The sequence below is a fragment of the Aureobasidium subglaciale genome (assembly GCF_000721755.1).
Source record: "Aureobasidium subglaciale EXF-2481 unplaced genomic scaffold scaffold_0, whole genome shotgun sequence".
Classification (NCBI taxonomy): Eukaryota; Fungi; Ascomycota; class Dothideomycetes; order Dothideales; family Saccotheciaceae; genus Aureobasidium; species Aureobasidium subglaciale.
In genome coordinates, this window is record NW_013566995.1 from 902,476 (window position 1) to 928,638 (window position 26,163).

The following is a 26,163-nucleotide window of genomic DNA, read 5'->3' on the forward strand; positions in this document are numbered from 1 at the left end:
ATGGGTTTGCCCCACAATCTTTGCCCTCGGGGCAATTCACCCCAGAAATATCAAGGTCATTCGGGCATGTACTTCCGAAAGCAACATGTCGTTCGAGTACTCGAGTAGATTAGCCGATCTATGCAACAAATCTAGTGGTGTATATCTAGCATCTATTTCTCACCGAGTCCGAACATCTTGATTGAGTTGTTCCAGGCGGCCTCACATACCTCCTCGACTGAGATCCCCTTGATGTTGGCAATGGCATAGGCCACGTTTGGGATGGTGCAAGGCTCATTTCTGCCCTTGACCATGTTGTCCGCTGTCCATTTCTCTTTCTTGACGGCCTTGGGAAGCTGGGGTGCGTCCTTCAAGTACTTGGCTGAAGCGTGAGAAGGTCGCATCTCGCACCAAGGACCGTCCGTCTCGATCTGTAGTCGCTCCAGTGGAACTTCCTTGACCACCTGGACATTCTCCTCCGTCTTCAGACTGCACCCATTAATGCCGACATCGAAACCCATGTCGACAATGTTCTTCATCTCTTCAAGTGTTCCCGTGAAACTGTGTACACATCCTCTTTTCGGCAACTCGTCAAGTCTCTCCTTCAAAATGGCTTCAAAGTCTTCTGCTGCCGCACGCGAGTGCAGGAATAGTGGTAGTTGTACCTCGACGGCAATGTCGAGTTGTTTTCGGAAGTACTTGATCTGGGTCTCCTTGTCGGCGTAGTGTAGACGATCGTAGTCGAGGCCGAACTCGCCGTATGCTGCTGCGGTGCCGGCAGCCTTCGTCTTGATGGCGAGATCGCGGAGAGCGGATAGCAATGCGTCGGGTCCATCTGCGTACTTGTCGAAAGTCATGGCGGAGCAAGGGTGAACGCCTACAGTAGCGTAGCACAGTCCAGCTGTTGACGAGTAAGCAACCATGCTCAGACATCAGGCATTAATCTTGACGCACGATACTGCTCAGACAAGTCAATGGCCTTCTGAGACTCCTCAAGATCAGAGCCTGTGACCATGAGCTTTCGACAGCCAGCTCCCAGAGCACGCTGGATAATTTGTGGTAGGTCGTCGTCATGTGCCTTCTTGCCATGGTAGACACCCGTGAAAATAGGATCACTCAGATTGATGCCAATCTACAAAGACTCAGCATTCGTCTTTCGGGCTCGGATGATTTCGACTGCGAACCAACATCGGCAAATTTCAAGGATGCTGCTTGCTTGTCCTCGTGTTGCACCGGAACAGCACTCAGGCCAGCGGTGAGCGGATCGGGTCCTGCTGTTGTTGACATGGCGGGAAATCTGTGATAGGACTTTGGGAATGTGCGGGCTCTGGGTACTGTTAGGAATATCCTAGATGTTCTCCAGCACTGCATACGAGCGAGTTGTTTGTGGTCGAGAGTCGCCTCGAGCAAAAATTGTCAAAAGCCGACGAGTGATGACGTCGCCTAGACTGATCTAGCAGTCACTCTTCCGCAGTCACTTGAGTCGATGTTGATTCAGAAGGGCAGGTAAGAATGCGAGTCGAGTACAAGCTCTGCCATGAGATACTTGATATCGCATTACCTTCGAAATTCGCCCGAGTGTCAATTATACCACTTGGTGAAGGAACTCGAGTCTTAGTTTCGTGCCCCGATGGCTTCTGCGCGGCAACGTACAACTCTTCCTTCCTAGTCAACGTCCACGAAGAAGACCATCTTCGAGATATAATATCAACTTCACCCTGATGATTCCGCAAAGACTGTCTTGAACCAACATCCGGTGGTACAATTTCACGTCCAGGAGTAATTATTTCGCTGCTTCCCCTTTTCCAATAGCATTGGAGCAAAACGGGCAACAACATAAAATGCCGCCAATGCAGAAGCAGCACATTCAATCATTTTCAAATGCCAATGTCCTGTACTTCTTGTTTGCGTTTCGAATATGCAATGCGCTCCTTATCCGTACCTTCTTCCAACCGGATGAATACTTCCAGTCCTTGGAGCCTGCATGGGACATAGCCTTTGGACGTTCCAGTGGTGCATGGATAACCTGGGTACAGCTGTCTCGCCAACGTTGGGAAACGAAACAGAATCACTGACAAGGCCATTCAGGAATGGCGAGAGCGACTGAGGTCTTCGCTACACCCCTTTCTCTTCGCAGCTGTCTATCGTGTGACGGCATTTGTTGCCCAGTCTCTGAACCTGGAAGCCACGACCAAGGCAGAACTATTTCTAGCAACTCCAAAAGTGTCACAGGCGTGCTTCGCAGCAACTACTGACTACTTCATCTGGAAATTGGCCACAAAGGCTCACGGCAAGAATTCGCAGGCTTCTTCGGCCGCGGTAAGTCTTGCCTTTCTTGATGATCGGTCAGCTGTACTAATGTCACGTCCTAGCTTTTCCTTACTGTCTTCAGTCCGTGGCAATGGTTCTGCTCGACGAGGACGCTTTCTAACTCTCTGGAGACTACATTGACTACAGTCGCTCTTTGGCTCTGGCCTCTGCGCAATGATCCAAAAAAGCCGGGTTCCAATGCCAGGAGGTAAGATGTACTGAAATAATTCTAGAGCCCAACAATTGACAGTAGCATAGCCTCCGAGCAGCGCTTGGGCTGGCTGCTACAGCCACAGTGTTGAGACCGACAAATGCGATCATCTGGATTGTCATGGCATTGTATACAGCAGCACCTGGTGCAGACATCAATCCAACACGAGCACTTTGGACACTTGCTGTGGAGTGTCGAGAAGCTGTGATTTCAGGGTGAGTGGTGTCATGTTCCTCCTTCTATCTATACTAACGATTTCTGCAGTCTCTCAGTGATTGCCATCTCACTCGCCTCCGATCGTCTCCACTACGGAGACTGGACGTTCCCCCCCCTTCGTTTTATCCACTTCAACGTGGTACAATCTCTTGCCGTGTTCTATGGTCGGAACCGACCCGACTACTACCTGACAGAGGGACTACCCTTGCTTCTGACCACAACATTACCATTTGCGGCTTGGGGCTGTTGGGTCGCCTTCTCGAATGCTACATATAGCGCAGACTGTCAGAAAGTCACACGGCCGCTAGCGATCTCAGCCTTTGTGTTTGTCACAGTCATGAGTCTGATTGCTCATAAGGAAGTCAGATTCATCTATCCTCTGCTGCCAGGACTACTGGTTTTGGCAGCAGGTCCCTTCGCGCAGTTTTTCTCGCCACTGCCCTTTCCCAGAACTGTTCTGAAGAAAACGCTTCTTGGCTCCTTTGTCGCTGTCAACATGACTCTGGCCTTTTACATCAGCCAAGTTCATCAGAGAGGTGTCATCGACGTACTGCATCATCTTCGACGCCAGCATGAGCTTGGAGGAGCATCCGATACCACGGTCATGTTCATGATGCCTTGTCACAGCACCCCATGGAGAAGTCACTTGGTACACCCGAATATTGACGCTCGAGCATTGACATGCGAACCTCCACTTGATGTTCCCGTTGAGGCACGAGCATCCTACATGGATGAGGCGGATCAGTTCTATGCAGACCCGATCGTTTGGATGCACGAAAATATGGAAGACAAGACATCATTGAGGGCACGAACTTTGGACGCACAGATCGATATACACCAAGAACGAGCACAGTGGCCTGAATATTTGGTTTTCTTTGAACAATTGGAGCCTACCATGACTGAGCTTTTGTCCAAGACTGCGTACGAAGAGTGCTGGAGAGGATTCAATACGCACTGGCATGACGATCACCGGCGCCATGGAGACGTTTTGGTCTGGTGTCTGAGCAAGGATAAGTAGAATATTTACATGGTCGACCCAAAGTGGTGTGGAAAATGCTTTTTTGAGTATTCGTTTCGTCTTAGCTAGAATCTTTGTTACGAGAGATTGATGTCGTCTACACGATAATGGTCCGCGACAATCCTGTACAGATAGCTGGGTGCATGGCCTCCACTGCAGAGATAATTAGCAACCAATCGCGTGTGTATGTGATGAAAAGAAACTTACAGGTTGGTGATGTAGAGGTCCACAAGGTCGGCACTGACATAGTCGTAGATGGGGTTGGTGACATCGACGTTCTCGACAAAATCGCCTTCTTGGAAATCGATAACCTTGCCCGGGTCACCGTACTCGACCAGCTCTTCCATGTCGAATGGATACACAGGGCTGAGCTTGTACACACCACTGACCACGACAACAGGGGTTTGGTGCACCTTGGCGGCTTGTGCGATGGTCAGGGCACCAGTAGCTGCAATCAGACCTCCGTTTGCGAGAACGGTATGCGGGGCGAGAATGACCTTGTTGACACGAGACATGAGAGCAAAGACAGCAGAGTCTGGGATCATGATGACTTGGATGCCCATGGAGATCAGCGGCTTCCATCGCTCATCAGCCTCTTCATCGTCATCATCGCCCTTCTTGCCACCAGTCAGAATCGTGGCATGTGTGTCAACGTGATCATTAGGATATGCTTCGGCGTGAATAACAGTAAACTTTCGCTTGCGAGCAGCTGCAATCAGAAACTTCTGTACCGTCTGCGAAGATGTGTGAGTGAGGATAATCTCGTTGGCGTGAATGTGCTCGAGCGCAGAAGCGGCGATTTGATCATCCACGATTTCCAATTCATCGACGAGCTCCTTGATGCCGTCAATGACTTCGGCCTTGACGTCCATTTTGGTTTGCGAAGTCTCTGCGATGCTTCCCAAGCGGAAACCATTCTTTGAGACTGGAGACTGAGCACCTGTTGGTGGTGTTGCTATCGGAGAGGGCTCATCAGGATGTGAGAGAAGACCGAACAGCGAAGTTCCCTGAGGACCTGTAGCATAGGATGTGTGAGTGCTGAGAAGAGGGGGTCTATGAACACCGGTGGCATCGGCAAAGTCAAGCGAAGAAAGGCTCTCCTGCCCCAAATTTGTAGCGCTTGGCGCAGAAACGCCGTGATTTAGCGGACTGAAAGCTGAAATGTGAGAGTTCAAGGCCGGCCTGTGCAAAGAGTCGTTGTGTGATGAATGATGAGGCTCGTCACTGTGTTCGGCTTCGCTAAGAGCACCAGCATCCAAACCGGTCTCCTCGACTTCGCGGATCAAACCAAGAACACGACGCACAATATTGCCGACTGCCATCTCACGAGGCTGGGCAGCAATCAAACGCTGACCGACTTTGCGTACGCGCTCGATCAGAGAAGCAGCATCTCTGGCCCTGGAAGCAGCCACAATGCGAAGCAATAGCTGAGTAGTTGCGATGGCACATGGTCTAGAGTTTCTGATTTGACGTCTTTTCAAAAGCCTTTTGATATTGTCAGACGGGGTGCGATCATATTGTGATAATTTTGATACTGAAAACATACGAGATGAATTGTTCAATCGAATTCTCAACGTCGGCGTGTTTGAGAGACTTCAAGAAAGAAGACAGGCCTGGGGCGGCCGCCACAGCGGTTGCCATGTTGTTTATTCCAAAAGGTCGCTGTCGCAAGAATTTGCTTGATGTGATGACTCAGATGTCCAGTATGGCAGGATAGCGTTTCCTCTGGTTTGTTCCTTTGGGAACAGCACTCAAAATGAGTTGCAGAGTCGATATGCAGGGTTGTAATATTGACGGAGCCAAAGGTCCAGTCCAAAGTTCGATAATTATCCAAACGATAAAATGAGTCGAATGTCGGATGGCAGAGAGCGCCAAGAGGTGTAATTGAAAACGCTCGGGCCCCAGACTTTCTCGAACGCGAGAAACGCGTCAGAACACGGACGTCTGGTGGGGACTCTTGACAATTGTTTGGAGGGGTATCGGTATACATGCATTGGACATGGCGCTACCGCTGAAGCCAGGCCTGACGCCAGGCGAGGTGGCCTTTCTGTGCGAGATGGAAACGGTGATGGTGATACCACGTCAGCGCCTCGAGTCTCTCGAGTTGCTAGGAGTCAGTGTTTCGCAGAGAGGCGTCCGTCATAGGCTCATGTACTGATTGATGGTCACCAGGGTCCCACTAAAGCCCTCACACCTCCCTTTCCCACACCACTTCCTCTATGGCTCGCTCTACTACTCAAACGCCAACGTCGCGCAAACATCCTGCCTCCACCGTGGCTCAATCCCGAGGCTCTGTCCGCTATCCTCGACACCGAGGTCGATCATGAAGACCTGTTCTCTCCTCCACCTCCGCTGCCTCCTTCCAAGACGTTACCCTCGGATCAATATCTGGATCAGACAGCACTGGAAATGTCGGCTCCTTTTCTACCTTCGAGCACTTCGAGTGCGGCACCAGATGCCTTGCCATACCACTGGTTGGAGCTCAGCCATATGCTCCTTTCACATGCGTCCGATGACTTTGAAGAACCCGATACCGTCAGACGTCTGCTACGTGACCTCAAAGAAGTTCGCATGGCCAAGCTGAGGAAGGGTGTCCGTGTTCTGGACGCAGGTGCTGGTGTTCAGATGAATGGTGTAGGCGCTCTAGAAATCGCCGAATCAAGGTCCTTTATCGTCGGTGTCGTCGACGGTCTAAGGTATCCTACGCTCATCTCACTTCTCCCTCTGGCGCATGCTAACCACAAAACAGAAAGATCGGTGCTTCGAGAGAACAGACGCGAAAAGAAAGAGACGCCGAGGATGCCGAGAATGGCTATGCGGCGAGTTCAATCGACGACCAAGACGACGACATGTTATGATAAGATACCACATATTGCACTTTCCATTTTTTGTTTGATTGCTTGATTGCTTGATTGCTTAATATTGCTCTGCTCATTGCGTACCGCCTTGTCTATGATTGCTCTATCTGTTTAACGAAGGACCTGCCACTGTATTGGCAGCTCAGGATAGCCGATATTCTTGAGCCTCTTCCCTCACTCACTGTTTGCTTCTGGGTCAGTCCGCCATGCAGATCAACTGATGTAATGATAAGAAGAACCTCCTCATCCAATGCCGTCGTCATGAACATGAAATTTGGTAATCGCAGGCCCAGCCCTCAATCCGAAAAAGAAAAAAAACTCCTCTATAGACGCCATCGCTTGCAAAGGAAACTATTAAAACAAAGCTTCTTCATCTCAACTTCGAGAAGCCGATCGTATCGCACAACATAATTCAATCGCTCTCATCATGACTGCGTATCTTCTTCATTGTATTGTTGCTGCCACTCCGTGAGGACTTCTTGGACAAGGCCGAAGATCCGGTGCCTCGTCGTGAGTGACGAGGAAAGTACGACGTGCTACTGACTCCGAGTCCTCGTCCACCACTAGGTGTGAACGGCGCCGAGCGTCGCCGCACCATCTGGAGACCGCCGTCATCATCGGATGAATCTTCGTAATCGTCTTCGTCGCTCTCAATGGCGTTGTCGCCCGAGTATCCGTCGTCCTCAAGCACAGGGACACAGGGCGTGAACGGTGTCTCCAAGGGATCGAGGAGCTCACCTCGGTCATCCGCAGCCTTTTCTTGCGGGGCTTCGGAATCGATTGTGGTAAATGAGGGAATCGAGGGATTTGAACACGACATCGGCGTGTTGGGCGGGAACCGGTCCTCCGAAGAGCTCGGTGTCATCAGAGGCTGAACACCCGAAGCACGACTTGTTGGACTAGTAGCCTGGGACCCATGTACATATGCACTGCGTCGACGTGCGTCAGCTCTCGATCCGCCAATCACTAACTCATCGTCATCATCGTCATCGTCATCGTCTTCATCGTCGTCGTCGTCTTTGTATTCAATTCCAAAATCGTCATCAGGACTGGGGGGACATGTATCGGGAACCTCCGTCCTCGCTCGACTTGGGGCCACCCTTGTCTCGTCACTAGATTCCCGAGTGCTACGACGTAGCCACTCGTCTTCGGCTCTGCGGAAGTCGTACTCCGAGGATTCGTTGGGGAGTCGATCGGAGTGATCAGGATCCCATGCCGAGTCTGAATCTAGACGCCGACGTGCCTCAAAAGACGAGGTGGACACTTGCCGTGAGAGAGTCGTGCTTGGACGAATTGCTGTATCCCTTCGCTCTGGCGCTGCTCTCGATTGAGACCGCGAAATCATAGGGCTTGAAGAGATACTGATTGCCGGGCTGATATTTTTCAGAACATCTGGAAGGTCCAGGAGGCCCGATGCTTGCGTGTTACTAACAGCAACACTAGGGTCGGCATGTGCATCGCTCGATTCAGAAGGCGCCCTACTGGTCGATCTTTCCAGCCCGTCCGCGCCTCGACCTGCGGTGCTTCTGTCTCGGACACTCTTCAGGATCCTTCGACCAGCGCCACTCAGAAGACCACCAATGTTGGTCACCGTTGAATCGAACGAGGACGAACCTAGCCCGGGAGATGTAGGCGGTGATTCAGGGGTCGTCTGTTTGTTTAAGATGTCGGCTGGCTTGATTGTTCGTACAGAGGTGGTCGTGGACATGATAGATCTTGATCTGTCACCCTGGCTCGGATAATCAGTAGCTCCGTTTGGCGTGCTCGAGCGCGAGAAGTAGGCATCCCGATTTGGAGCTTGCTCTGGGCTGACAGTGACGCTTTGCGCCAGAGGATGTTCCATCTCCCGAGAAGCTTTGAGAGCAGAGAAGATACTCTCATCCCCTCGTAAGCTGTTCCTTCGACCCTCTTGGCTGACTGCACTGCTCGACGAGCTCGTCGACAAGGGATGAGATCCGGACATCGATGGCGTTCGCGTCTTCGTCGAACTCGCACGGCCTAGGCCGCTCATCAGACCACCTATCGTCTTCTTCACGCCCGAACGGATTCTTTCAACTAGCTTGACAGGCACGACAGCATCTTGGAGTTCCTCCTTGGAAACTTGGATTTTCTTGCCATGAGACTGTCTCGAAGGGTCTGTCTCGTCAAGCCAAAGTGGCTTGTTGGAGATGTCTTGAACCACCCAGGGATGATGCCGAACTTCTTCCAAGGTGATGCGCTTTAAAGGATCCTTCTGCAACAGCCTGCGGAATAGGTCCAGAAGCAGGTCATCCAACTCTTCGTATGCAAGATCGTATTCAGACCTCTTGCCCGAAGCAGCTGGTGGGAAGTATCGTCCATGAGAGGATGGGCGTGACTTCGGACGTGGATCAACCGGTCTTAGACGTCTCCTAGGTACATAGATTTCCTCATCGGCAATGCGTCTCATGACGACAAACTCATTGTCGACGAATGGCGTACGACCGAACAGCATGCAGAAAAGAGTGATACCCAGGGCCCATACGTCGATAGCGGGGCCAACAGGAGGGGTCTCTGTGATCCCGTCTGTGTAACACAGCTCTGGCGCGTAGAAGGCTGCAGTACCTACAGTCTTTGCGAGCTCCTTGGCTTCATCGAAATCTTGCATGTCAGATTCTGAGAGGTTCTCTGGGACCTGGTCATCATTGATTGGACGACCAAGATATGAGACGCCAAAGTCTGAAATCTTCGTTCGGTGGTCAGCAGTCTGCAAGAGATTGGGAGGCTTGATATCCCGATGAATGATGCCTTGATAATGCAGATACTGTAAGCCCAAAACAGTGTCCCTAAAAGCTACACGAGCAGCGTTCATAGACATGCAAGGGACGAATTGCAGGTCAGGGTGCAAGTCGGCGTCAAGTATCTCTGCTCCAGAAGCATCCCAGAACTTCCGTTCCTCTGGATGTCGAAGATCCTGAGCGCCGAATGAACGCACGCTACTGGCTAGACTAGGTGCACGGGCTGCTTCTTTGTCGGCCAGTTCTTCTTCGTAAGAACCATACATGGTTCCCTCTAGAAGCTTCACCGGGCTAGTTTCTTGCCAGAAGGTCTGATGATTAGCTGGATTGACAGGGGTACCCGGATCAGCTCCGTCACTGTCGCCGACAGAGAACTGCGCTAGCACAGCAGTGAGTTGACGACTATCCACTCCTCCTTGATCTGCGCTCTTCTCAGTGGTCGATGTTGAAACTCTCGAGGCGTGGTCTGCATCTGAATCGTCTTCGTCGGTGTCACCACCGAATTCGAAACTCCATCCGGCTCCGGAGCCTCCGGCCATCCTTTGCCTGCGTAACTTCCTCAGAGTACGTCTTTGCTGCTTGAGGCGCCGCGTCTTGGCCTCGTCGAGAATCGCGCGATCTTCAGCTTCAGCTTCCTCATCGTCAAAAACGCCACGCGATTCTCGGATATAGCGGCGGCATTCGACCAAGGCAACCTCCTTAGGGGCGCTTGCACGCCACACAATCTCACCGAGCTCGACACGTTCCAGCACGATGTATACCTTCTTGCGAGCAGGGTCATCAATCACCTCTAGCAGGGCGACAATGTTCGGATGTCGAGCCTTCTTCAAAATGGCAACCTCTTTCTTGACTTTGTCTTCGGCGTTGCCTAGCTTGCCAAGTCGACGCTTCTTCGAGTAACGCTCTACAATCTTGATCGCAACATACTCGTTCGTGGCCAGATTGCGACCAAGCTTAACTTTGCCATGTGTGCCTCTACCGAGTTCGTCAATGATCTCATAGTTGTTGATCAGTTTTCTTCCTGAGATGGGATCGATATCGACATCGGCAATGTGTGTTTCTTTTGGAGCTTGGCGATGGGTAAAGTGCAAAAATGGACTCGCGTAGAACCCGTGTTCATCAGGACCCAGATTAGACTGCTCTGCTGGTATGCTGGGCGTGAATAAGCCTGGAGTTGCAGCAGGGGTGTTGTCGGCCGACCTAGCACCGGTCTTGTGTAAGGCGTTTATGGCTTGACGGAAGTCACTGGGCTGAGCGGGATGGTGAGTTTTGGTGCGCAAAGTGGGCGGAAGATGCGGTGGTGGATATCGTTGCTGCTGTAGTGCGGAGAAGGCCTGGTTAGGATATTTTGGCCGGGTGTAGAGGGGAGATGTCGCAGTGCTCGATGATCCATGGCCCGAATCGGAAGCCTTGACGGTGACTGTGCTCAGATTGCTTTCAACGCTAGCGACCGAGGCATGCGATAGATCCCTTTGGACGACAGGTCTGTCAGGCGTATCTGGACAGGTTGTTGTCCGCCGCAGACTGGGAGAGATGGCGATTGCAGCAGCGGCGGGAGAGAGAAGCGAGTTTGGACGAGCGGCGGTAGGCTTCAGAGCAAAGTAGCCGTCTTCGGAAGAGCGTTGGGAGTCGTCGCGAGCAGGTGTCGGGGTGACGGCGAGGGAAGGAAGTTCGGATCGAGGAGTATTGTCATTATCATCCTGCTGTTCGGTGGGGCTCGGCGTGTTCTGGTCCATGACCTTGTATCGGACGCGCTTGGCCAGCGACTGTATATCTACGGCCGACGTGGCAGAGGGAGAGCGACGGGCGATCCAAGACTGCGCGCTTGCTGGGCCGAACTTTTCGGACGAGTCGCTGAAGACTGGAGGGGCTACCAGATCATGTCGAAGTCAGTCGTGTGAGCCGTTCGGCGAGCCTTTGCTACGGAGAAGCATATAGCGACGTGAGGTATGGTGTGGTGACGTGGGTGCAGACTCGACAAGAGGTCAGATGGTGCAAGGTGATCGCGTGCGTGAGCTTCAGGCCATGATAACAAAAGTTCGCAGAATTCAGAAGGCATGCGGCGGGAGGGCAGTTGGTGGTGGGCGCGCCTGCCCAAAATGACGATTGAAGTGGTCCGAACTTCGCTCTGACCGTTGAGCTCCGGCCTCCAACACCAGCCCAATCCAATCGCCGACTCTGCTCGACAGAACCAGAGCCTTGACTAGCGCCCAGAGAGTCCATGCGCCTCCGATCTGAGGACCGTTCCACCCACAAGACATGTTCTTTGGCTCTCGTTATCTCTTTCTTGCAATCTTTCGGGAACTGGCATCCTGTCTCTGTCTCAGATGTCGTTTCTCCTACCCGCCCCTCAAGCCTGTTTCGCAGTCGTGACCACTCTCTACATTTGTCCTTGCCAAGCCCACGCTTGTTCCTTCCGAATCTGCAGGGCTCCTTCTTACCTTGAGGCTGCTGGAAACAGTACACAATCTCGCATTGCATTGGTTCGGTACCATTCCCCAGGTACCGTTGAATTCATGCCGTGTGTCGCTTGAAAGGCTGCCACTCTGATCCTCCGCTCAGTCTGTGCTCTATTCTGTGCTTAACGAGGAGTCGAGGACATACGAAGATTAGGTATTTGGCTTTGGTGGCAGCCCAACACGCACACGACCTCGGTTTTCATTGGCTTCTCGCTTGTGGCTGTGGACGAGAGGGCCGACCCTTAACGCTGATCAATGCATCGACGTCGTAAGGTACCGCTGCTGCATGTGCAAGCTGCGGTTGAACTTTTGGTTGGCCCTTTCTCTTCTCGCTTTCCATCCCTTTCGTCGAGCACCATTGTTCCCTGCCTCTGCTCATCCTCTACGAAGCCTCAACCTGGGTTTGAGGGTGAGTTGTTGGGAGGGCGAATGCCTGAGACTGGAGCAAGGCGTCATCCTTGCTTTGGCAATGAAAATTAACTATCACTTGTGTGATACTCACGTTGCTAAGCCGATCCGTATGCTCCCACTTTGCTCTTGACGGCTCGCAGTGACGGTCGGGCATACAAGAGACAGTAACGCTAGTATACTGAGGCAATTGACACTTATTCGTCCCGTGTATAAAGGTACATTAGTGCACTGACGACTTCCCACCTGCTCTCTGCTGCAGCCTTGAAGACAAGTACTCAGTAGCTTTCGAGCATTCACGAGGCGACTCCGCCTCGCATGGCTTTTCGAGACACTCCTCGCCACATTCAGACACATCGTCCTTACAAACGTAATCACAACTGGTGTGCAGCCTGGGATATTGAGCGAGCGCACGGGCTCTATATCGAGTGGTGGGTTGGGGATGCTGCAGATGCAATATATTAACCCACACACCTTTCACATGCAGCGCGGGGTAGTCAGACGAGCCACAAGTGCGGAGAAATACTTGAGAGTTGGTAAACACTTTTCTATTCGTGATTAATTGAAGTAGGTAACTGCTGGTATCTTCCACGATCGTCGAGCCGTCCAGCTCGCTCGGTTTGTGATGGCACGGTCTGCCCGATGCCAGGTGACTCGACATCCTCTGCTGGTCTATTCAATGACGGCGGGTCGCGAAAAATTCAAGCCTCAGAGAGTCGATCTTCAGAACACATCACATACCAGGAGGTGGTGGAACCTAGCTACGATGTCAGCCTGATGGTCTCAATATCGTCGGCATCGCAGAACCTACAGAGTTGTATCCGCCGCTTGCTCCTGGAGGTGGAGGCGGAGCTTGGTCGTCTGCTGGAGGTGGGGGAGGGGCTTCAGACGAGGGAGGCGGAGGAGCCGCGCCGTTGTCGTAGGCAGGTGTTTGGTCTGCGCCCGGGACACCGCCCTGCTGCTGCTGGTAATACTGCCAGTACATTCTTGTGTAGGCTTCGTATCCTCCGTATGCGGCGTACGGGTCCTGTCCGTTCTGTTGGTAGTACTGCGCGTAGGCTTGGGCATAGTCAGGTGTAGCTGCAGCGCCTGGACTCATGGCAGCAGCGGCAGCTCCGCTGTGAGCGGCTGCCGGTGAAGCAGCACCGCCGTAACCACCGCCGTAGCCTCCTCCATAACCTGCGTCTCTACCGCCGTCTCTTCCGCCACCATAGCCGCCGCCGCCGCCGCCGTAGCTGCTATTGCGTTCACGGTCTCCGCCGTAGCCGCCACGGTGTCCACGATCACCATAGTCATCGCCACCACCGCCTCTACCACCACGAGGGCCGCGTTCTTTGAACTGTTCGTATTGGGTACGAACATTGGCCAAGAGATCAAGACAGAGATCTTTGGCACGGATGACCTCGTTTGGATCAGGGCCGCTGCAACAGGTCAGTATTAACACGAAGAGTGTTCGCAAGCACAAACTCACGCTACGTGCAGGTACATGGATTCGTCGCTCTCATGTCCAGTGTCGTGCTCCATGAAACCAGAGCCACGGCCTTTGATTTGAACACGGCATCGAGTCTCCTGCTGGATGTGTTTGACATATGAGCCACCCTGACCTACGACCTGGGCGCGGAGGTTGAAGCCAGGGATAGGCTCGAGGTCCACGGGAATCTTCTCTTCGGGCCATTTGCGCTATGGATGTCAGGGCACTATACGTATGGTCTTGACTCGGTGGCAACTCACACGACCCATAGAATCCCTCTCGACCTGTTCTGGCTCTCTGCGACGGAAACGTCTCTCATCTACGAGGTTAGGTAAGTCCTGCTTCATAAGCTCATCGATCTCAGCAACGGCCTTTTCGAGACCGTCTCTAGATGTACTGGTAACGTGAAGATAGAGCGGGGGGTTCTACGTCTGGTCAATCACATGGAGTAGGTCAGAGATTAGCCATGAACTCACGGCAGCGGTGGCCATGGCCTTGTCGGGGTAGTAGCTTCCTCTGGTGGTGACATCTTTAGGACAAATAAGCCTTGTGATCAAATCGTCAGTGTATAAGGATGGTGCATACCGGCGCCGGTCTTTTCTTTAATCTAGATGTCACACACTTGAGGTCAGCATTTGCAAAGCGGGGATGCCGAGAGGCTATTGGGCTAGAAGTGAGCAATCTGGAGATTCAAATGGTCTCAACCAAAACAAGCAAGCTTTGGAGAACAGGGCAAGATTTGAAGTGACTGCAGCATCAGTTGGGCTTGACGGTGATAATTTACCATTTTTTGGGTAGAGCCCTTGGTCAGGGTGTAGCGATTACGCAGATCGTTGACTTCGATGTCGCGAATGGAATCACCATCTTGAGTGTAGATTTCAGCGTTCAAGCCTGCGGCGGGCGACTGGGCTCCATTCGCGCCAGGGCTTTCGGTCTGCACAGGATGGGTCAGCGCTGAGGTCGCATGCGAGTCGGACAGGGTATTGTGTCGGCGTACGGAGCGGATTGGCGGAACGTCGACATGTTGGATGCCTTTGCGAGCCTGGATCGAGGCATTGATTTTGGCGGCGGCAGCAGCAGCTGCGGCGGCAGGGTCTTTTGGAGCAGGGCTGTTTGTGCCAGAGACGGGACTACGAGTACGTTGGCGAGGCTCCGAGTTTCTGTTCCTAGGCGAGCGCGAGCGACGGTCGAAGCGAGAGGGGCGCGCGTCAGACTCGGTCTGATCAAAACGAGAGCGCTTGCGAGGTTCGTCAGACATGGCTGGCTATAGGGACCCGGTTGGTATGCGACGGGGTAGAAATGTTTGCGCGTGTTCGTAGCGAGTAGTCGACGCCGCGAGAGTCTTTGGCCTTGGAATATTTTGGGAATCCGCCGACGCGACTAAGGCCTGGTTAACTCCGGGCGTCGCATCTGGTCCGTGCGTTCGTCGCCGGTGTCGCGCGACGAGCTTCAGCATTTTGTTCCAGCTATCACCAACCATCTTGCACTTGACTCACTCTTGTGTAAGCCGCTCGTCAAGTCAAGTCGCTCTCACAATGGCGTCCAAACGCATCTGGACCGCCGTGTCGATTGATTCGCTGGCACCTCGCTGTCGTCTTCCCACACAACGTTCATTCGCTCTCTCCGCGTCCCGAAACTCGTCGTCGACTTCGGCCATCGCATACAAGGCTCTGCACCGTCGCACATCGCCCCTTCCCCAGGCCCCGACCGCTGCCTCCGTTTCGCCCGCCGCTGCCGTCTCTAGCATCCTCTACGAGACCCCGCTTCCCTCTCAAGCCCCTCCCAAGCGCCATGTCCTCAACTGTCTGGTCCAGAACGAGCCTGGTGTGCTTTCGCGCGTCTCTGGTATCCTGGCCGCCCGCGGCTTCAACATTGACTCGCTGGTAGTCTGTAACACCGAGGTTGCTGACCTGTCTCGCATGACCATTGTGCTGCAAGGCCAGGACGGCGTCATCGAGCAGGCCCGTCGTCAGCTCGAGGACTTGGTGCCTGTCTGGGCTGTCCTTGACTACACGGCTGCTCCTCTTGTTCAGCGTGAACTCCTCCTGGCCAAGGTCAGCATCCTCGGTCCCGAGTACTTCGAAGAGCTCCTGGCCCACCACAGGGAGATGACGGATGCTGAGGCTCAGGCCCAGGCTGCTGGCCTCACTCCTGAAGAGCTCGAAGCCAATGCCCGCGCACACGAAGAAGCTCTGAGACGTGATTTCCACCCCAGTCGCCTTGCTGCCAGTGAAGCTCTGAGACACAAGCACAAGCATCTCGAGACCATCACTTATCTCACTCACCAATTCGGCGGCAAGGTCCTCGATATCTCAACGAACAACTGCATCGTAGAAGTTTCAGCCAAGCCCCATAGAATCGACTCTTTCATGAACCTTATTGCGCCTTTCGGTATTCTCGAGAGTGCCAGAACTGGTAATTTGCATTCTGTCCCGGCTCTCAATACTAGACTAACAATGACTCAGGACTCATGGCCTTGCCCAGATCGCCTCTTCACGGTCCCAGCGAAGATATGGAGAAGGAAGCTGAGGACGTCGTCGACGCCAGCACTCTGCCTCCTGGTTAAAGCAATGTAGAATTCCTTGCAGCTTACACAAGCCCCTTTGCTTCTGACCACATACGACTATACGAGACTTGCCTTCTACTACCTCTGCAGGCTTCCCTTCTATCAACTAGTTTTCACTTTTTCCATGCTTTACACAATCTTGCCCTTATTCACAACAAAGCTTTCTAGCGCGGCTGTACTGCGAGTTAGCATCGTGACGTTCTCCTTCGTGTGTTGTGACTTACAGATGGCAGCCCACAGACGGTTCTCTGCTTCTTGGAACACCAAACTCTTTGGGCTGTAAAAGACTTCATCGCTGACCTCTTCGGCATGTCTGGGTAGGCAGTGCATGAACTGCCAGCCCTCCTTGGCACCTCCACGCTTAGCAAGCTCAGGTGTGATCTGGAAGCCCTCGAATGCCTTCAGGCGAGCAATCTTCTCTGCCTCTTGACCCATGGAGATCCAAGTATCCGTGACAAGGATATCTGCGTTCTTCACGGCCTCTTCGGGGACGGTTGTCTCGATGAGCGAGCCGGGCTTGGGAGAAGTTTTTGCAGCGTCTTGGATGATTTGACGCATGGAGGCAGGAATCTCGTAGCCCTTTGGAGTGGCAACGGCGATATCGACCCCCAACTTCATAGCACCGATAGCCAAGTCAAAGAGCACATTGTTTGCGTCACCAACCCATGCAATCTTCAAGCCTTCGAGACCCAGTCCTTGCGCATTGGCAGAATTGGTAGAAGGGAAGGCTTCGTGGATAGTCAAGAAGTCGGCAATGGTTTGCAGTGGGTGATATAGATCACTCAGGGCATTGATAACGGGGACGGATGAGTGCTTGGCCAGATTGGCAACATCATCGTGGCCATTGACACGAGCGACAATGCATGAGACCATGGATGAGATGACAACCGAAGTGTCATAGAGGGACTCATTGACACCAAGCTGGATGTCGTCTTTGCCCAGGAACATGGGGTGGCCGCCCATGAGTGCAACTGCACCCTCAGTGGAGACGCGAGTGCGAGTGGAACGCTTGCTGAAGGTCAAAGCTACAGTCTTGCCAAACAGAGAGCCCTGAAGAGATGCAGGAACTTGTCCAGACTTAACAGCGGTCTTGTGAGAAGCAGCATTGCGAACAAGGGTGGTGAGTTCGGCTGGGGTCAAGTCGGAAATGGACATAAGATGGCGAGGAGCAAAAGGTGAGGTCACCGGCTGAGCAGGTGAGGAAGCATAGCCACGGATTGAAGTCAGCACAGGCTTGCGGAGGCCCTGAGCTCGTTGGACAGCTCGTAGGATAGTCATTGTTGCTTGTGATAACAGTTTGGAGAGAATTGAGTCACCGACAACGGAAGGATAGTATAGCGAGCGGATAGTTATCGATTAGAATGTGGGGAAGCGTGCTTGAAAGCGTGCGCGGACGCGTCGGCTCGCCTGCTTTAGCCTTTGACTTGACGTTTCCGTCGACTCTCTCTCCACTCCACTTCCGTCCGCCTCTCGACCTCGCTCTCTCCCTTTCTCTCTCTTCTATCCCCTCCTTACGACTGTGATGCGCATCTAGCTAGCACACTTTATACACCGGCGCATAGCGCTGAATCTAACATCGATTTCCCATCAAACCTTCGCACACCACCCATACCCGCCCAACCATGCCTGACACCACTTCCCAACCGTCGTCACGACCGCACTCAGTCCACTCAGTCCATTCATCAAGCTCGCGTCGCTCTGCACCTCGCAACAACAATGACGAGAACACTCCATTGCTCTTTACAAACGATAACGACCATAATGTCGAAGCACAAGATCAAGCGGAGCCATCAGCCGAATCGGCATCTCAGTCACACTCACCTGCTGTCGCCCGCTTACTACACCTGTTCCAACCCAAATCTCAGAACCCTCCAAGATGGTCCAGTCTGTTGGCTCTACTGTTCCTCTGCATACTTGCCGTCCTTATCATGGTCCTGGGATTCCTAGCGCCCTCCAAGGTCCAAGAGTATGCTGTTGAAGCCGCCACTTTCGAGCCTACGAGCTTGTCCATACATTCTTTCACCGCTACAGGTGTCACAGCCAGGATACAAGGTGATTTCTCGATGCGTGCAGACAAAGTCAAGGACGATTCTGTGCGCCGCTTTGGTCGCTTCGGTACCTGGATTGCCAGAAAGGTCGAGACTGGCCAGTCGTCGGTTCAGGTCACTCTTCCGGATTATAAGGATGCACTTCTCGGCACGGCCCAAGTACCGTCAATCGTAGCGGATATACGCAACGGCCATACCACTCACATTGACTTCCTGACCGAGCTGTCTCCTGGTAACACTGACGCCATTAGGCGTCTTGCGAAAGACTACCTTGATGGGAAACTCCAAGAACTGCGTGTGTCTGCCGAGGCTTCGGTGCCCGTCAAATCAGGTCTGATCAACCTGGGTAGGCAGACTGTTTCTCGTGCCATGGCTTTTGGAAACGACAGAATCCCAACTCTGCCAGAGTACAAGATTCACAAGCTCAACTTCCACGAGATCGAATTACCAGACCTCCAGCGCGCTATGGTCGCTGATGTTGCTGTTGAGCTCGCTAATGACTACCCCTTGGACTTTACTATCCCTCCTCTGGGTTTCGCTATCCTCGTCGATAATTGCCAGTCATCGCAACCCTTGATTCAGCTGGCGGATGCTACTACACCAAGCCTTTCTGTCCGACCGAAGGAGAACGTTAATGTCAGCGTATCTGGTCTCGTTAGTCGTTTGCCCCAGGCCTTTACCCAAGCTTGTCCTGGCTCACACGAGTCCCCTCTGGATATCCTACTTGGTGGCTATATCCGTGGTAACGACACTACCGTATATGTACGGGGCTCAGACTCCCCCTCCCTGGACACTCCAAAGTGGATCACAGACCTCATGTCAGACATAACAGTGCCAGTCCCTTTCCCTGGTCACACTTTCGGACACTTGATCAGAAACTTCACCATGGCCGATGTACACTTCGGGCTGCCCGACCCCTTCTCCGAGCCCAACAGTCCGGAAGCACAACCTAGGATCTCCGCTGTCATCAAGGCTCTGGTTGCTCTTCCTGAAGAAATGAACTTCAACATAAGCGTGGGCCGCGTGAGAGCAAATGCTGATGTGTTTTACCATGGCGCCAAACTTGGGTATCTTGATTTGAGCAAGTGGCAGAAGGCAAACTCGACTCGTATTGACTCGGCCAAGGACGAAGGTCCTCTTCTAGCGGTACAGTCGGCGATCGAAAACGCACCTCTGACCGTGACGGACGACGACGTATTTACTGATGTGCTGAACGCACTTCTCTTCGGTGGCAAGGGAGTTGAGCTTGGAATCAAGGCGGACGTGGACGTGGAGATGGAGACAGCACTCGGCCAACTGGCTGTGAGGAAGATTCCTGCTGAAGGCTCAGTGCCTGTCAAACGTTCGTGATCGATTCCTGCGTCGTTCGAGCAGCCGAGAATGAAGTAGCTAATATGCGGCCCCTTGTAGCCATCAAACGAGGCGGTATTGGCTCATTCACGCCGAAAATCGGCGACCTACAAATACTGGATACTGGCAAGACCTCTTTGACCTTGACCGCGTCGGTGAATTTCACCAACCCCACAGAATATAGCGCGACGGTCCCCTTCGTCGACATACAGATTTTGACCAACGGCACACTACTCGGACATGCTACAGCCAAGGATGTGACAGTTGTACCCGGCTTCAATACCAACATTCTTGTGACGGCCGTATGGGACCCTAAGACGATGGGTGGCGAGGGAGCTCACCGGGTGGGCGTCGAGTTCCTGTCTCAATACATCTCCGGTTTGTGACTCAATATGTGTGTACCCGCAATTGTTAATGAGATATTCCAGGCTTCAATACGACGCTTACACTGCGTACCCACGAGGGGACCATACCGGCACAGCCAGCTCTTGGCCGTGCGTTATCCAAATTTGCCGTTGATCTCCCAACACCCAATCTGAGAGGTGGAGGCGGAGGCGGCGAGGCAGAGAAGCACTTCATCCAGGACGCAACAGTCAGTTGGTTGAACGCAGACGGTGTGATCACAGCTAACATCATCTCAGATGCATCTTATCACAAGCACTGCAAATTTCGTGCTGCTTTCGCCGTTGAAGACGTCGACTATATACGTCACGTACATCAACGCGACAGCATTTTACCATGAAGATGCAGTTGGACATATCGTCTATGATCTGCCGTTCGCCGTGCCACCCGGCTCGTCAACGTCGCCGCGTTTGCCGGTAAATTTTGGATCTCTCGGATACGACGAGGTTAAAGGGGCATTGGGTGGATCGCTCAAAATGGCAGCGAAAGCAACGGTCGGTGTGCGTCTGGGCAGGTGGGAGGAACGAATATGGTACCAGGGAGAGGGCATAGGTGCAAAGATCAGATTGTAAATTATGCAGATAGCCCTCGGTACATGATGTTTAGTCAAGATGGTCGAAAGGGTATCCCCGGATTGACATGTGATGCGGGGGTGAGTGACGGGGGGACGCCGTCAAGGGTCTCTTGACTTGTGTTTCAACATGAACCCGACCACGGACGAGTGGAAGTTGCAAGCACCACTTATCGAAGACGTCGAGGTAACATGGAGGTAAGGAGGTCGGATTGGACGAGACAGACCAACAGAAGTCTGACGAGTGTGTACAGTCACAAATGAACAATCGCAAACGCACGTCGCGCCGGTCGCACACCAACCTCGCCAATCTGAGACTGGCCCCTCTGTCACGAGATAACAGCCCTGTAGATGGCCGCATGAATCCTCTCACGTCACCGCACACATCCTATATCGAAGGCAAGTCGGCGCCTACCACGCCGAGCATCCTTGGCCGCAGCTCCAGTCGACGCCGGCTAGGGGGTGCTGGTCTGAGTCGGAAACTCTCCATATACGATGCCGAGTATGCCCCGGTGCAAGTCACAACACAAGGGGTGCCCAAAAGCGCTCTGCGACCGGACGCAGGAGATCATGTCATGCCAAAGGCGAAGAGCGAGGCTGCTTTGCACCCTCGGCCCACTCGCTCGGGTCTGCCAAAATTACGCACGCCTCTTCTCCATCCCAATACTGCCATACTTGCTGTCAAGCCTCACGACAAGCAAAACGACGACGACTGGTTCACTCGCGCTGGTCTAGCCACGACATCAATGCTACGAGAGTCTAAGGGACAGTCATGGCTGGCGTCACGCCATTCTTCAACATCATTACAACTCGTGCAATCCTCGGACGACGACGAAGAAGAAGCTCTGGCTAGTAAGAGTGCCGTCTCTCTACAACGTCTCCACTTTGCCGACGACGAGTTCAGTCCCGAGACACCGCGTGCCACCAGTAGATGGGGCAGTAGATTTGGCAGTCGCGCTGCCAGTGCTCGCAATAGTCGACGTGGAAGCAGAGCAAATCTGGAGTCGTCGGATCTCCTTCGTGATCCTGCCGATTACTTTGGTAGTGCTGTCTTGGAACCAGAGATCTCTATCAGACCTGACTTTGTCGACCCGCGAGACAATTCAGATGATGAAGATCCTGAGCAAGAGGTTGCTAGACTGGCTAGAGAGGCCTCGTTTGGCTTTGGTCCGCTCATAGACCGACTAGTCGGTTGGACTTTGTTCGATGTCACAGAAGACAGGGAGGCTACTGATGTCGAGACTGAGACAGAGGATGAAACTCCGACTATACACGACAGAGTGGTACATGCACCAGTGCGACCTCTGTCGCCTCCTCGACCTAGACAGCTGGTCGCTGGAGCGGATCGGCAAAGTAATCACGAAGAAGGCGGTTGGCAAGATGCGGCGTGGTTGCTCGGCGTTGCCTCCAAGGTTTTGCTTTGACGATGAAGATCGTAACTTGATCAATGACTGACGAATGTACTAATTATGCACTCACACTACCTTCTTTTCCCTCGCTTTCAGGTCTCTGCTCCACCCTCAATCTCAACCCCTGCGATTCGCCCTTCCAGGAACTCCTTTGCCATGTCTGCGAAAGACATCCATTCGACTCCTCCATGCTTGTTGATGTAGTTGATGATACTAGAACACATCAGTGGTGATGCTCGTACTCGGTTCAAAGGGGACGTACCGTTCATGCATCTTGATGACCTGTGGCTTTCCACTGACTTGCGGATGTATGGACATTGGAAAGATGAAGCTGTCATATTCTTCATATGCAAAGTCGAATTGCTCGAGCCATAATTTCTCCAGCTCGTGCGTACTGACGAATCCATGCTACATGCAGCTGTCAGTCTCGCATACGTGTTGCATGGTGGATGGGAACAAAATACCGTTCCAGCTCTTCCCGGCATGGGTTGCAAAGGCGGCCCTGTATCACGTCAGCTACATCGTCCTTGCCCTCCTTGAAGCTCGACCTACAATCATCCACGTGCCAGTTCGCAGGAATCTCGACAATCTTGCTAGGTTTGAGCCTTGTCATTGGCGACATCCATGTCGCGGCTTCGTTTGCCAGATTGGTTTCCACCCACTGATGACTGGAGTCTGGTGCGAAGTATGGTTGCAGATCATGATGCATAAAGCTATGATCGTAGACTATGCCGAATTCTTCGAGTAAAGGCATCAGCTCTTTACTTGTATCCCAGGCTGGAGCTGTGTAGCCTTGAGGTTTCTTCCCAGTAAACGTAGTCAGCACTTCGATGGACTTTTGGAGCACATCTCTTTGTTGCGAGGCTGATAGGCCGGAGATATGTTCGTGGGTGTAGCCATGAAGGCCGCTTGTGTGTTCAATTAGCGTACTTGATTTTGACTGCCTGAATCAACTCACATCTCATGGCCTGCATCTCTGACTTTGGTCAATTGCTTTGGAAACGATTCGACGGTGTGGGCGGGTGTACTTTGGTATGTATCATATCAGCCAGGGTCATCTCGATTACGAACCTGTTTTGGAAAACCCACAAGAAAGTTGCTTTTATATCATGTTTCTCAAACAGCTTGAGTAGTCTGTCAAGACCAACGGTGGCTCCAAAAATGCCTCGAGACACGTTGGTACCATTTTGTACGCTGCCGTCTTTGGTATTGATCCTGATGGATCAAGTAAGCTTGTGTTTTCTGAAGCCTCGATTCAAGGATGACTCACCAACCGGCTACAGCATCGACGTCGACTATCGTACATCAATCGACCCGTATCTGGTAGGGAATCGGAAATGACTCGGTACACTCACCGCCATAGCCGACCAAGACTCTCTTCTTGCCCATGCTGGTGGTACGTGACAATGTGGTTCGGCTAAATGACGTCTACGAAAGATATACAATACGAGGACTTGGCGATGCGAGTGCTTATACACTCAAATCCAGTTTGAATTCAGCTGCTATATACTGTGCTATAAAGAGGGGTCGCAGTCCAGGTAGGACCGGGCAAAATAGCTTCCTCTTTTGGCTCGCCTATCACTTCGACCCCGCCTCTAACCATACCCTTGCCCGAGACTGCCTCCTACCAAGCATTTATCGGCAATCTATCCAAACATACATAAACAGAATCGTGTCTGAGAGATCTCAAGCACAGATTGTCATTATGCTTCAAATCACATGCAAAGGCTCGCCATACGAGGTGGGTACAGTATGACGAATGTCAACTCTGCTCGGTATACTGAACTACGGTATAGATAGGATATCAACATGGCCAACAAGCGAAGAACCAAATTCAAGGCAGCATAAACTTCTACACCAATCTCTTTCAGCAAAACGTCAAACTGTCATGGCCGAAAGTTCAAGAGACAGCCATGGAATTCGAGCCTGTGATCAAGAAGAACTGGCCTGCGTATCTAGAGGAGATGAGAGGTATATCGAATCGAACACGAAGAACGGACAGATTTTGACTGACACAACGACAAGGCATAGCAGAAGGAGCCGGCAAAACACTCGCCGATATCATAGCCCTAAACGTACGCACAGAGATAAACTTTGGTCTCTTCAGCGACGGCTGCACCGCTCTATCCTGGTTCCACAAAGACTCTAGTATCCTTGCTCAAAACTGGGATGTAAGAATTTCCCCTCTCTCTCTCTCTCTCTCTCTCTCTCTCTCTCTCTCTCTCTTTTACTCTCACCTTTAATCATGACTAACACATTACAAATTCCAGTGGATGACAGAACAAAAACAAAACCTCATCCTCCTCACCATCGAACAACCCTCCAAACCCGTCATAAAAATGGTAACAGAAGCAGGTCTCATCGGTAAAATCGGCATGAATTCCGCAGGTGTAGGAGTATGTCTAAACGCCATTCGAGCAAAAGGCATGTCAGCCACTCGTATGCCCTGTCACCTCGGTTTACGCCTAGTACTAGAAAGCACCTCCTGCGCTGACGCCGTGGCATCTTTGGAAAAATACGGTATAGCATCATCCTGCCACATGTTGATTGCAGATGCAAGAGGTAGTGTAGGATTGGAGTGGAGCTATGCAGATTTGCAAAAGTTGGAGGTTAATCAAAGGGGGCAGGTGTTTCATTCTAATCATTATCTTGTTCCTCATCCGGGGGTGACGGATACGGTTTGGTTGGAGGATAGCAAATTTAGGATCAAGAGGATTCGGGAGATTTGTGATGAGTTGGGGGATGAGCCGACGATGGGAGAGGTTCAAGCACTTTTCAAGGATGAGAAGAATTATCCTTATGCTATTTGCCGGGCGGAGGAGGAAGGTAACCATTCGGGTACGCTGTTTAACATCGTCATGGATCTGAAAGCGGGAAAGGCTTCGGTGATATTGGGAAGACCGTCGACTCCAGAGGGGCTGTATGAGATAGAATTCTAGTGTATGACTATGCATATTGAGCTACTCTGGAGACGGAATTGAGCGACCGACAACGAAGAGCATAAGTTCGAGCTAGCTGATGATGATGATAGTAACGTCAGTGTGGAGATCAGGACGAGCCTACGGCCCTTCTAGAATTCAAAGCAGGACTCAAGCACTCTGCTCAAGTATGAAGTCATGCCACAACTTCGTGTAGCCCTTGTGTGCGGCAACACTGTCCTTTGCCTCTTGATCGAGGTCCTCGTACGCTTTTTCGCTTTCTCTCTTGATCAATCTGCGAAGACTCTCGACCTCAATATTGGTGTGAGCTGACGGACTGTAGCGACCTTCTACAGTCTCGAGACCAAACTGCGACGGGAAAGTGGGCTCATGGAGAATCTCAGCGCCCGTCTCTGCAATAGCTTGGCAAACATCATTCCATTCCTTCCAGAGAGTCTCGAGATCCTTCTTCTTGTCCTGAAGTATCTGTTCAAATTTTGTGACCGTGTCGCCGATGGGGATTGTTTCCTTGCGAATGACCACACCCTTGGTGTCCTTGAAGTTGATACGGACCAGCTCATCAGCCAGTGGAGTAGAGAGCTTATTGGCGGCTTCGATGGCACCCGCAATACGTGTGCTCAGTCCGTCCGGTGCGAGCGTGGTTTGCTCCAGCTTTTGGATAAGGTCGTCATAGGCAAGCGCTATCATCTGTTCGCTGGCTTCGCTGACATGACTTCTGTAGTTGTTGAGCACCTCTGAGCTTGTGTCAGCGTTCATTCATGGGTGTCACGAGTCGCAAGTGACATACCATTGGACTCATCGGCGAGAGTATATCTTTTCCTTGGTGGAGGAGATGACGAGAGTTCACGGCGAAGAAGGCTCTTGCCCAAACCAGATCTTTTATCTCTGAGGGAGTCTCTGACGCGCTTGCGGATTCGATGGGGACCGGTCTTGAAGATGGAATTGGTCGTGACATATTTCTTTTCTTTCTTGTCTTTCTTGTCCTTCTTGTCCTTCTTGTCTTCGGAGAAGTGGGTAGCCTTCTTGTGGACGGATGTGGAAGTTTGACCACGGCGATTTGTGGCTGCTGTCATGATCGCGGTTATCGTGATGGTTGTACGGGTAGGTCAGAGCACGGTAGCGAGCGAAATTCATTTGGTCGGTTTAGGCAAGGTTAGGTAGAAGTTACGCTTGACAGTCGCACCTTCCTATT

General features: G+C 52.3%; 14 protein-coding genes across 14 annotated transcripts; 5 read left to right on the forward strand and 9 right to left on the reverse strand.

Moving 5' to 3' along the window:
* Nucleotides 1–60: 60 nt before the first annotated feature.
* AUEXF2481DRAFT_34615 (uncharacterized protein) lies at nucleotides 61–1,246 on the reverse strand. Its single transcript, XM_013493463.1, has 3 exons — nucleotides 1,164–1,246; nucleotides 934–1,111; nucleotides 61–880 (listed from the first exon to the last, which is right to left on the reverse strand). The coding sequence occupies exons 1-3, from the start codon at nucleotides 1,167–1,169 to the stop codon at nucleotides 153–155; spliced, it is 912 nt and encodes a 303-aa protein (XP_013348917.1). The 5' UTR covers nucleotides 1,170–1,246; the 3' UTR covers nucleotides 61–152.
* Nucleotides 1,247–1,495: 249 nt separating this feature from the next.
* AUEXF2481DRAFT_75502 (glycosyltransferase family 22 protein) lies at nucleotides 1,496–3,775 on the forward strand. The gene is made up of 5 exons (XM_013493464.1): nucleotides 1,496–2,009; nucleotides 2,068–2,298; nucleotides 2,352–2,497; nucleotides 2,548–2,715; nucleotides 2,765–3,775. The coding sequence occupies exons 1-5, from the start codon at nucleotides 1,821–1,823 to the stop codon at nucleotides 3,732–3,734; spliced, it is 1,704 nt and encodes a 567-aa protein (XP_013348918.1). The 5' UTR covers nucleotides 1,496–1,820; the 3' UTR covers nucleotides 3,735–3,775.
* On the reverse strand, nucleotides 3,337–5,571 carry AUEXF2481DRAFT_75503 (uncharacterized protein). Its single transcript, XM_013493466.1, has 3 exons — nucleotides 5,281–5,571; nucleotides 3,942–5,219; nucleotides 3,337–3,887 (listed from the first exon to the last, which is right to left on the reverse strand). The coding sequence occupies exons 1-3, from the start codon at nucleotides 5,373–5,375 to the stop codon at nucleotides 3,812–3,814; spliced, it is 1,449 nt and encodes a 482-aa protein (XP_013348920.1). The 5' UTR covers nucleotides 5,376–5,571; the 3' UTR covers nucleotides 3,337–3,811.
* A 162-nt stretch (nucleotides 5,572–5,733) lies between these two features.
* Nucleotides 5,734–6,592, forward strand: AUEXF2481DRAFT_24746 (uncharacterized protein; the record flags this gene model as incomplete). Its single annotated transcript, XM_013493467.1, has 3 exons — nucleotides 5,734–5,847; nucleotides 5,907–6,430; nucleotides 6,484–6,592. The coding sequence occupies 3 exons, from the start codon at nucleotides 5,734–5,736 to the stop codon at nucleotides 6,590–6,592; spliced, it is 747 nt and encodes a 248-aa protein (XP_013348921.1).
* A 2,167-nt stretch (nucleotides 6,593–8,759) lies between these two features.
* On the reverse strand, nucleotides 8,760–10,358 carry AUEXF2481DRAFT_58258 (uncharacterized protein; the record flags this gene model as incomplete). The annotated part of the gene is made up of 4 exons (XM_013493468.1): nucleotides 8,760–8,869; nucleotides 8,978–9,211; nucleotides 9,269–9,475; nucleotides 10,091–10,358. Coding segments are annotated over 4 exons (819 nt in total), but the record flags the coding sequence as incomplete, so codon positions are not given.
* An 818-nt stretch (nucleotides 10,359–11,176) lies between these two features.
* On the reverse strand, nucleotides 11,177–12,133 carry AUEXF2481DRAFT_135977 (uncharacterized protein). Its single transcript, XM_013493470.1, has one exon. It carries the CDS (start codon nucleotides 11,827–11,829, stop codon nucleotides 11,269–11,271), a length of 561 nt encoding a protein of 186 aa, XP_013348924.1. The 5' UTR covers nucleotides 11,830–12,133; the 3' UTR covers nucleotides 11,177–11,268.
* Nucleotides 12,134–12,730: 597 nt separating this feature from the next.
* AUEXF2481DRAFT_34621 (uncharacterized protein) lies at nucleotides 12,731–14,293 on the reverse strand (the record flags this gene model as incomplete). Its single annotated transcript, XM_013493471.1, has 6 exons — nucleotides 12,731–12,972; nucleotides 13,027–13,636; nucleotides 13,687–13,895; nucleotides 13,947–14,111; nucleotides 14,163–14,215; nucleotides 14,272–14,293. Coding segments are annotated over 6 exons (1,083 nt in total), but the record flags the coding sequence as incomplete, so codon positions are not given.
* Nucleotides 14,096–15,038, reverse strand: AUEXF2481DRAFT_135286 (uncharacterized protein). Its single transcript, XM_013493472.1, has one exon. It carries the CDS (start codon nucleotides 14,942–14,944, stop codon nucleotides 14,387–14,389), a length of 558 nt encoding a protein of 185 aa, XP_013348926.1. The 5' UTR covers nucleotides 14,945–15,038; the 3' UTR covers nucleotides 14,096–14,386.
* Nucleotides 15,039–15,221: 183 nt separating this feature from the next.
* AUEXF2481DRAFT_60988 (uncharacterized protein) lies at nucleotides 15,222–16,252 on the forward strand (the record flags this gene model as incomplete). The annotated part of the gene is made up of 2 exons (XM_013493473.1): nucleotides 15,222–16,101; nucleotides 16,152–16,252. 2 exons carry the CDS (start codon nucleotides 15,222–15,224, stop codon nucleotides 16,250–16,252), a joined length of 981 nt encoding a protein of 326 aa, XP_013348927.1.
* An 86-nt stretch (nucleotides 16,253–16,338) lies between these two features.
* AUEXF2481DRAFT_93479 (uncharacterized protein) lies at nucleotides 16,339–17,530 on the reverse strand (the record flags this gene model as incomplete). Its single annotated transcript, XM_013493474.1, has 2 exons — nucleotides 16,339–16,425; nucleotides 16,477–17,530. The coding sequence occupies 2 exons, from the start codon at nucleotides 17,528–17,530 to the stop codon at nucleotides 16,382–16,384; spliced, it is 1,098 nt and encodes a 365-aa protein (XP_013348928.1). The 3' UTR covers nucleotides 16,339–16,381.
* Nucleotides 17,531–17,874: 344 nt separating this feature from the next.
* AUEXF2481DRAFT_24751 (uncharacterized protein) lies at nucleotides 17,875–22,047 on the forward strand (the record flags this gene model as incomplete). The annotated part of the gene is made up of 6 exons (XM_013493475.1): nucleotides 17,875–19,642; nucleotides 19,675–20,028; nucleotides 20,079–20,242; nucleotides 20,292–20,566; nucleotides 20,659–20,704; nucleotides 20,878–22,047. The coding sequence occupies 6 exons, from the start codon at nucleotides 17,875–17,877 to the stop codon at nucleotides 22,045–22,047; spliced, it is 3,777 nt and encodes a 1,258-aa protein (XP_013348929.1).
* A 77-nt stretch (nucleotides 22,048–22,124) lies between these two features.
* AUEXF2481DRAFT_71990 (uncharacterized protein) lies at nucleotides 22,125–23,514 on the reverse strand (the record flags this gene model as incomplete). The annotated part of the gene is made up of 8 exons (XM_013493476.1): nucleotides 23,388–23,514; nucleotides 23,303–23,327; nucleotides 23,122–23,247; nucleotides 22,991–23,059; nucleotides 22,585–22,940; nucleotides 22,497–22,534; nucleotides 22,295–22,440; nucleotides 22,125–22,245 (listed from the first exon to the last, which is right to left on the reverse strand). The coding sequence occupies exons 1-8, from the start codon at nucleotides 23,419–23,421 to the stop codon at nucleotides 22,125–22,127; spliced, it is 915 nt and encodes a 304-aa protein (XP_013348930.1). The 5' UTR covers nucleotides 23,422–23,514.
* Nucleotides 23,045–25,046, forward strand: AUEXF2481DRAFT_134859 (uncharacterized protein). The gene is made up of 6 exons (XM_013493478.1): nucleotides 23,045–23,066; nucleotides 23,122–23,259; nucleotides 23,316–23,773; nucleotides 23,829–24,003; nucleotides 24,058–24,203; nucleotides 24,303–25,046. Exons 3-6 carry the CDS (start codon nucleotides 23,420–23,422, stop codon nucleotides 24,969–24,971), a joined length of 1,344 nt encoding a protein of 447 aa, XP_013348932.1. The 5' UTR covers nucleotides 23,045–23,066; nucleotides 23,122–23,259; nucleotides 23,316–23,419; the 3' UTR covers nucleotides 24,972–25,046.
* Nucleotides 25,047–25,121: 75 nt separating this feature from the next.
* AUEXF2481DRAFT_24754 (uncharacterized protein) lies at nucleotides 25,122–26,044 on the reverse strand (the record flags this gene model as incomplete). The annotated part of the gene is made up of 2 exons (XM_013493479.1): nucleotides 25,122–25,705; nucleotides 25,759–26,044. The coding sequence occupies 2 exons, from the start codon at nucleotides 26,042–26,044 to the stop codon at nucleotides 25,122–25,124; spliced, it is 870 nt and encodes a 289-aa protein (XP_013348933.1).
* Between the last annotated feature and the right edge of the window lie 119 nt (nucleotides 26,045–26,163).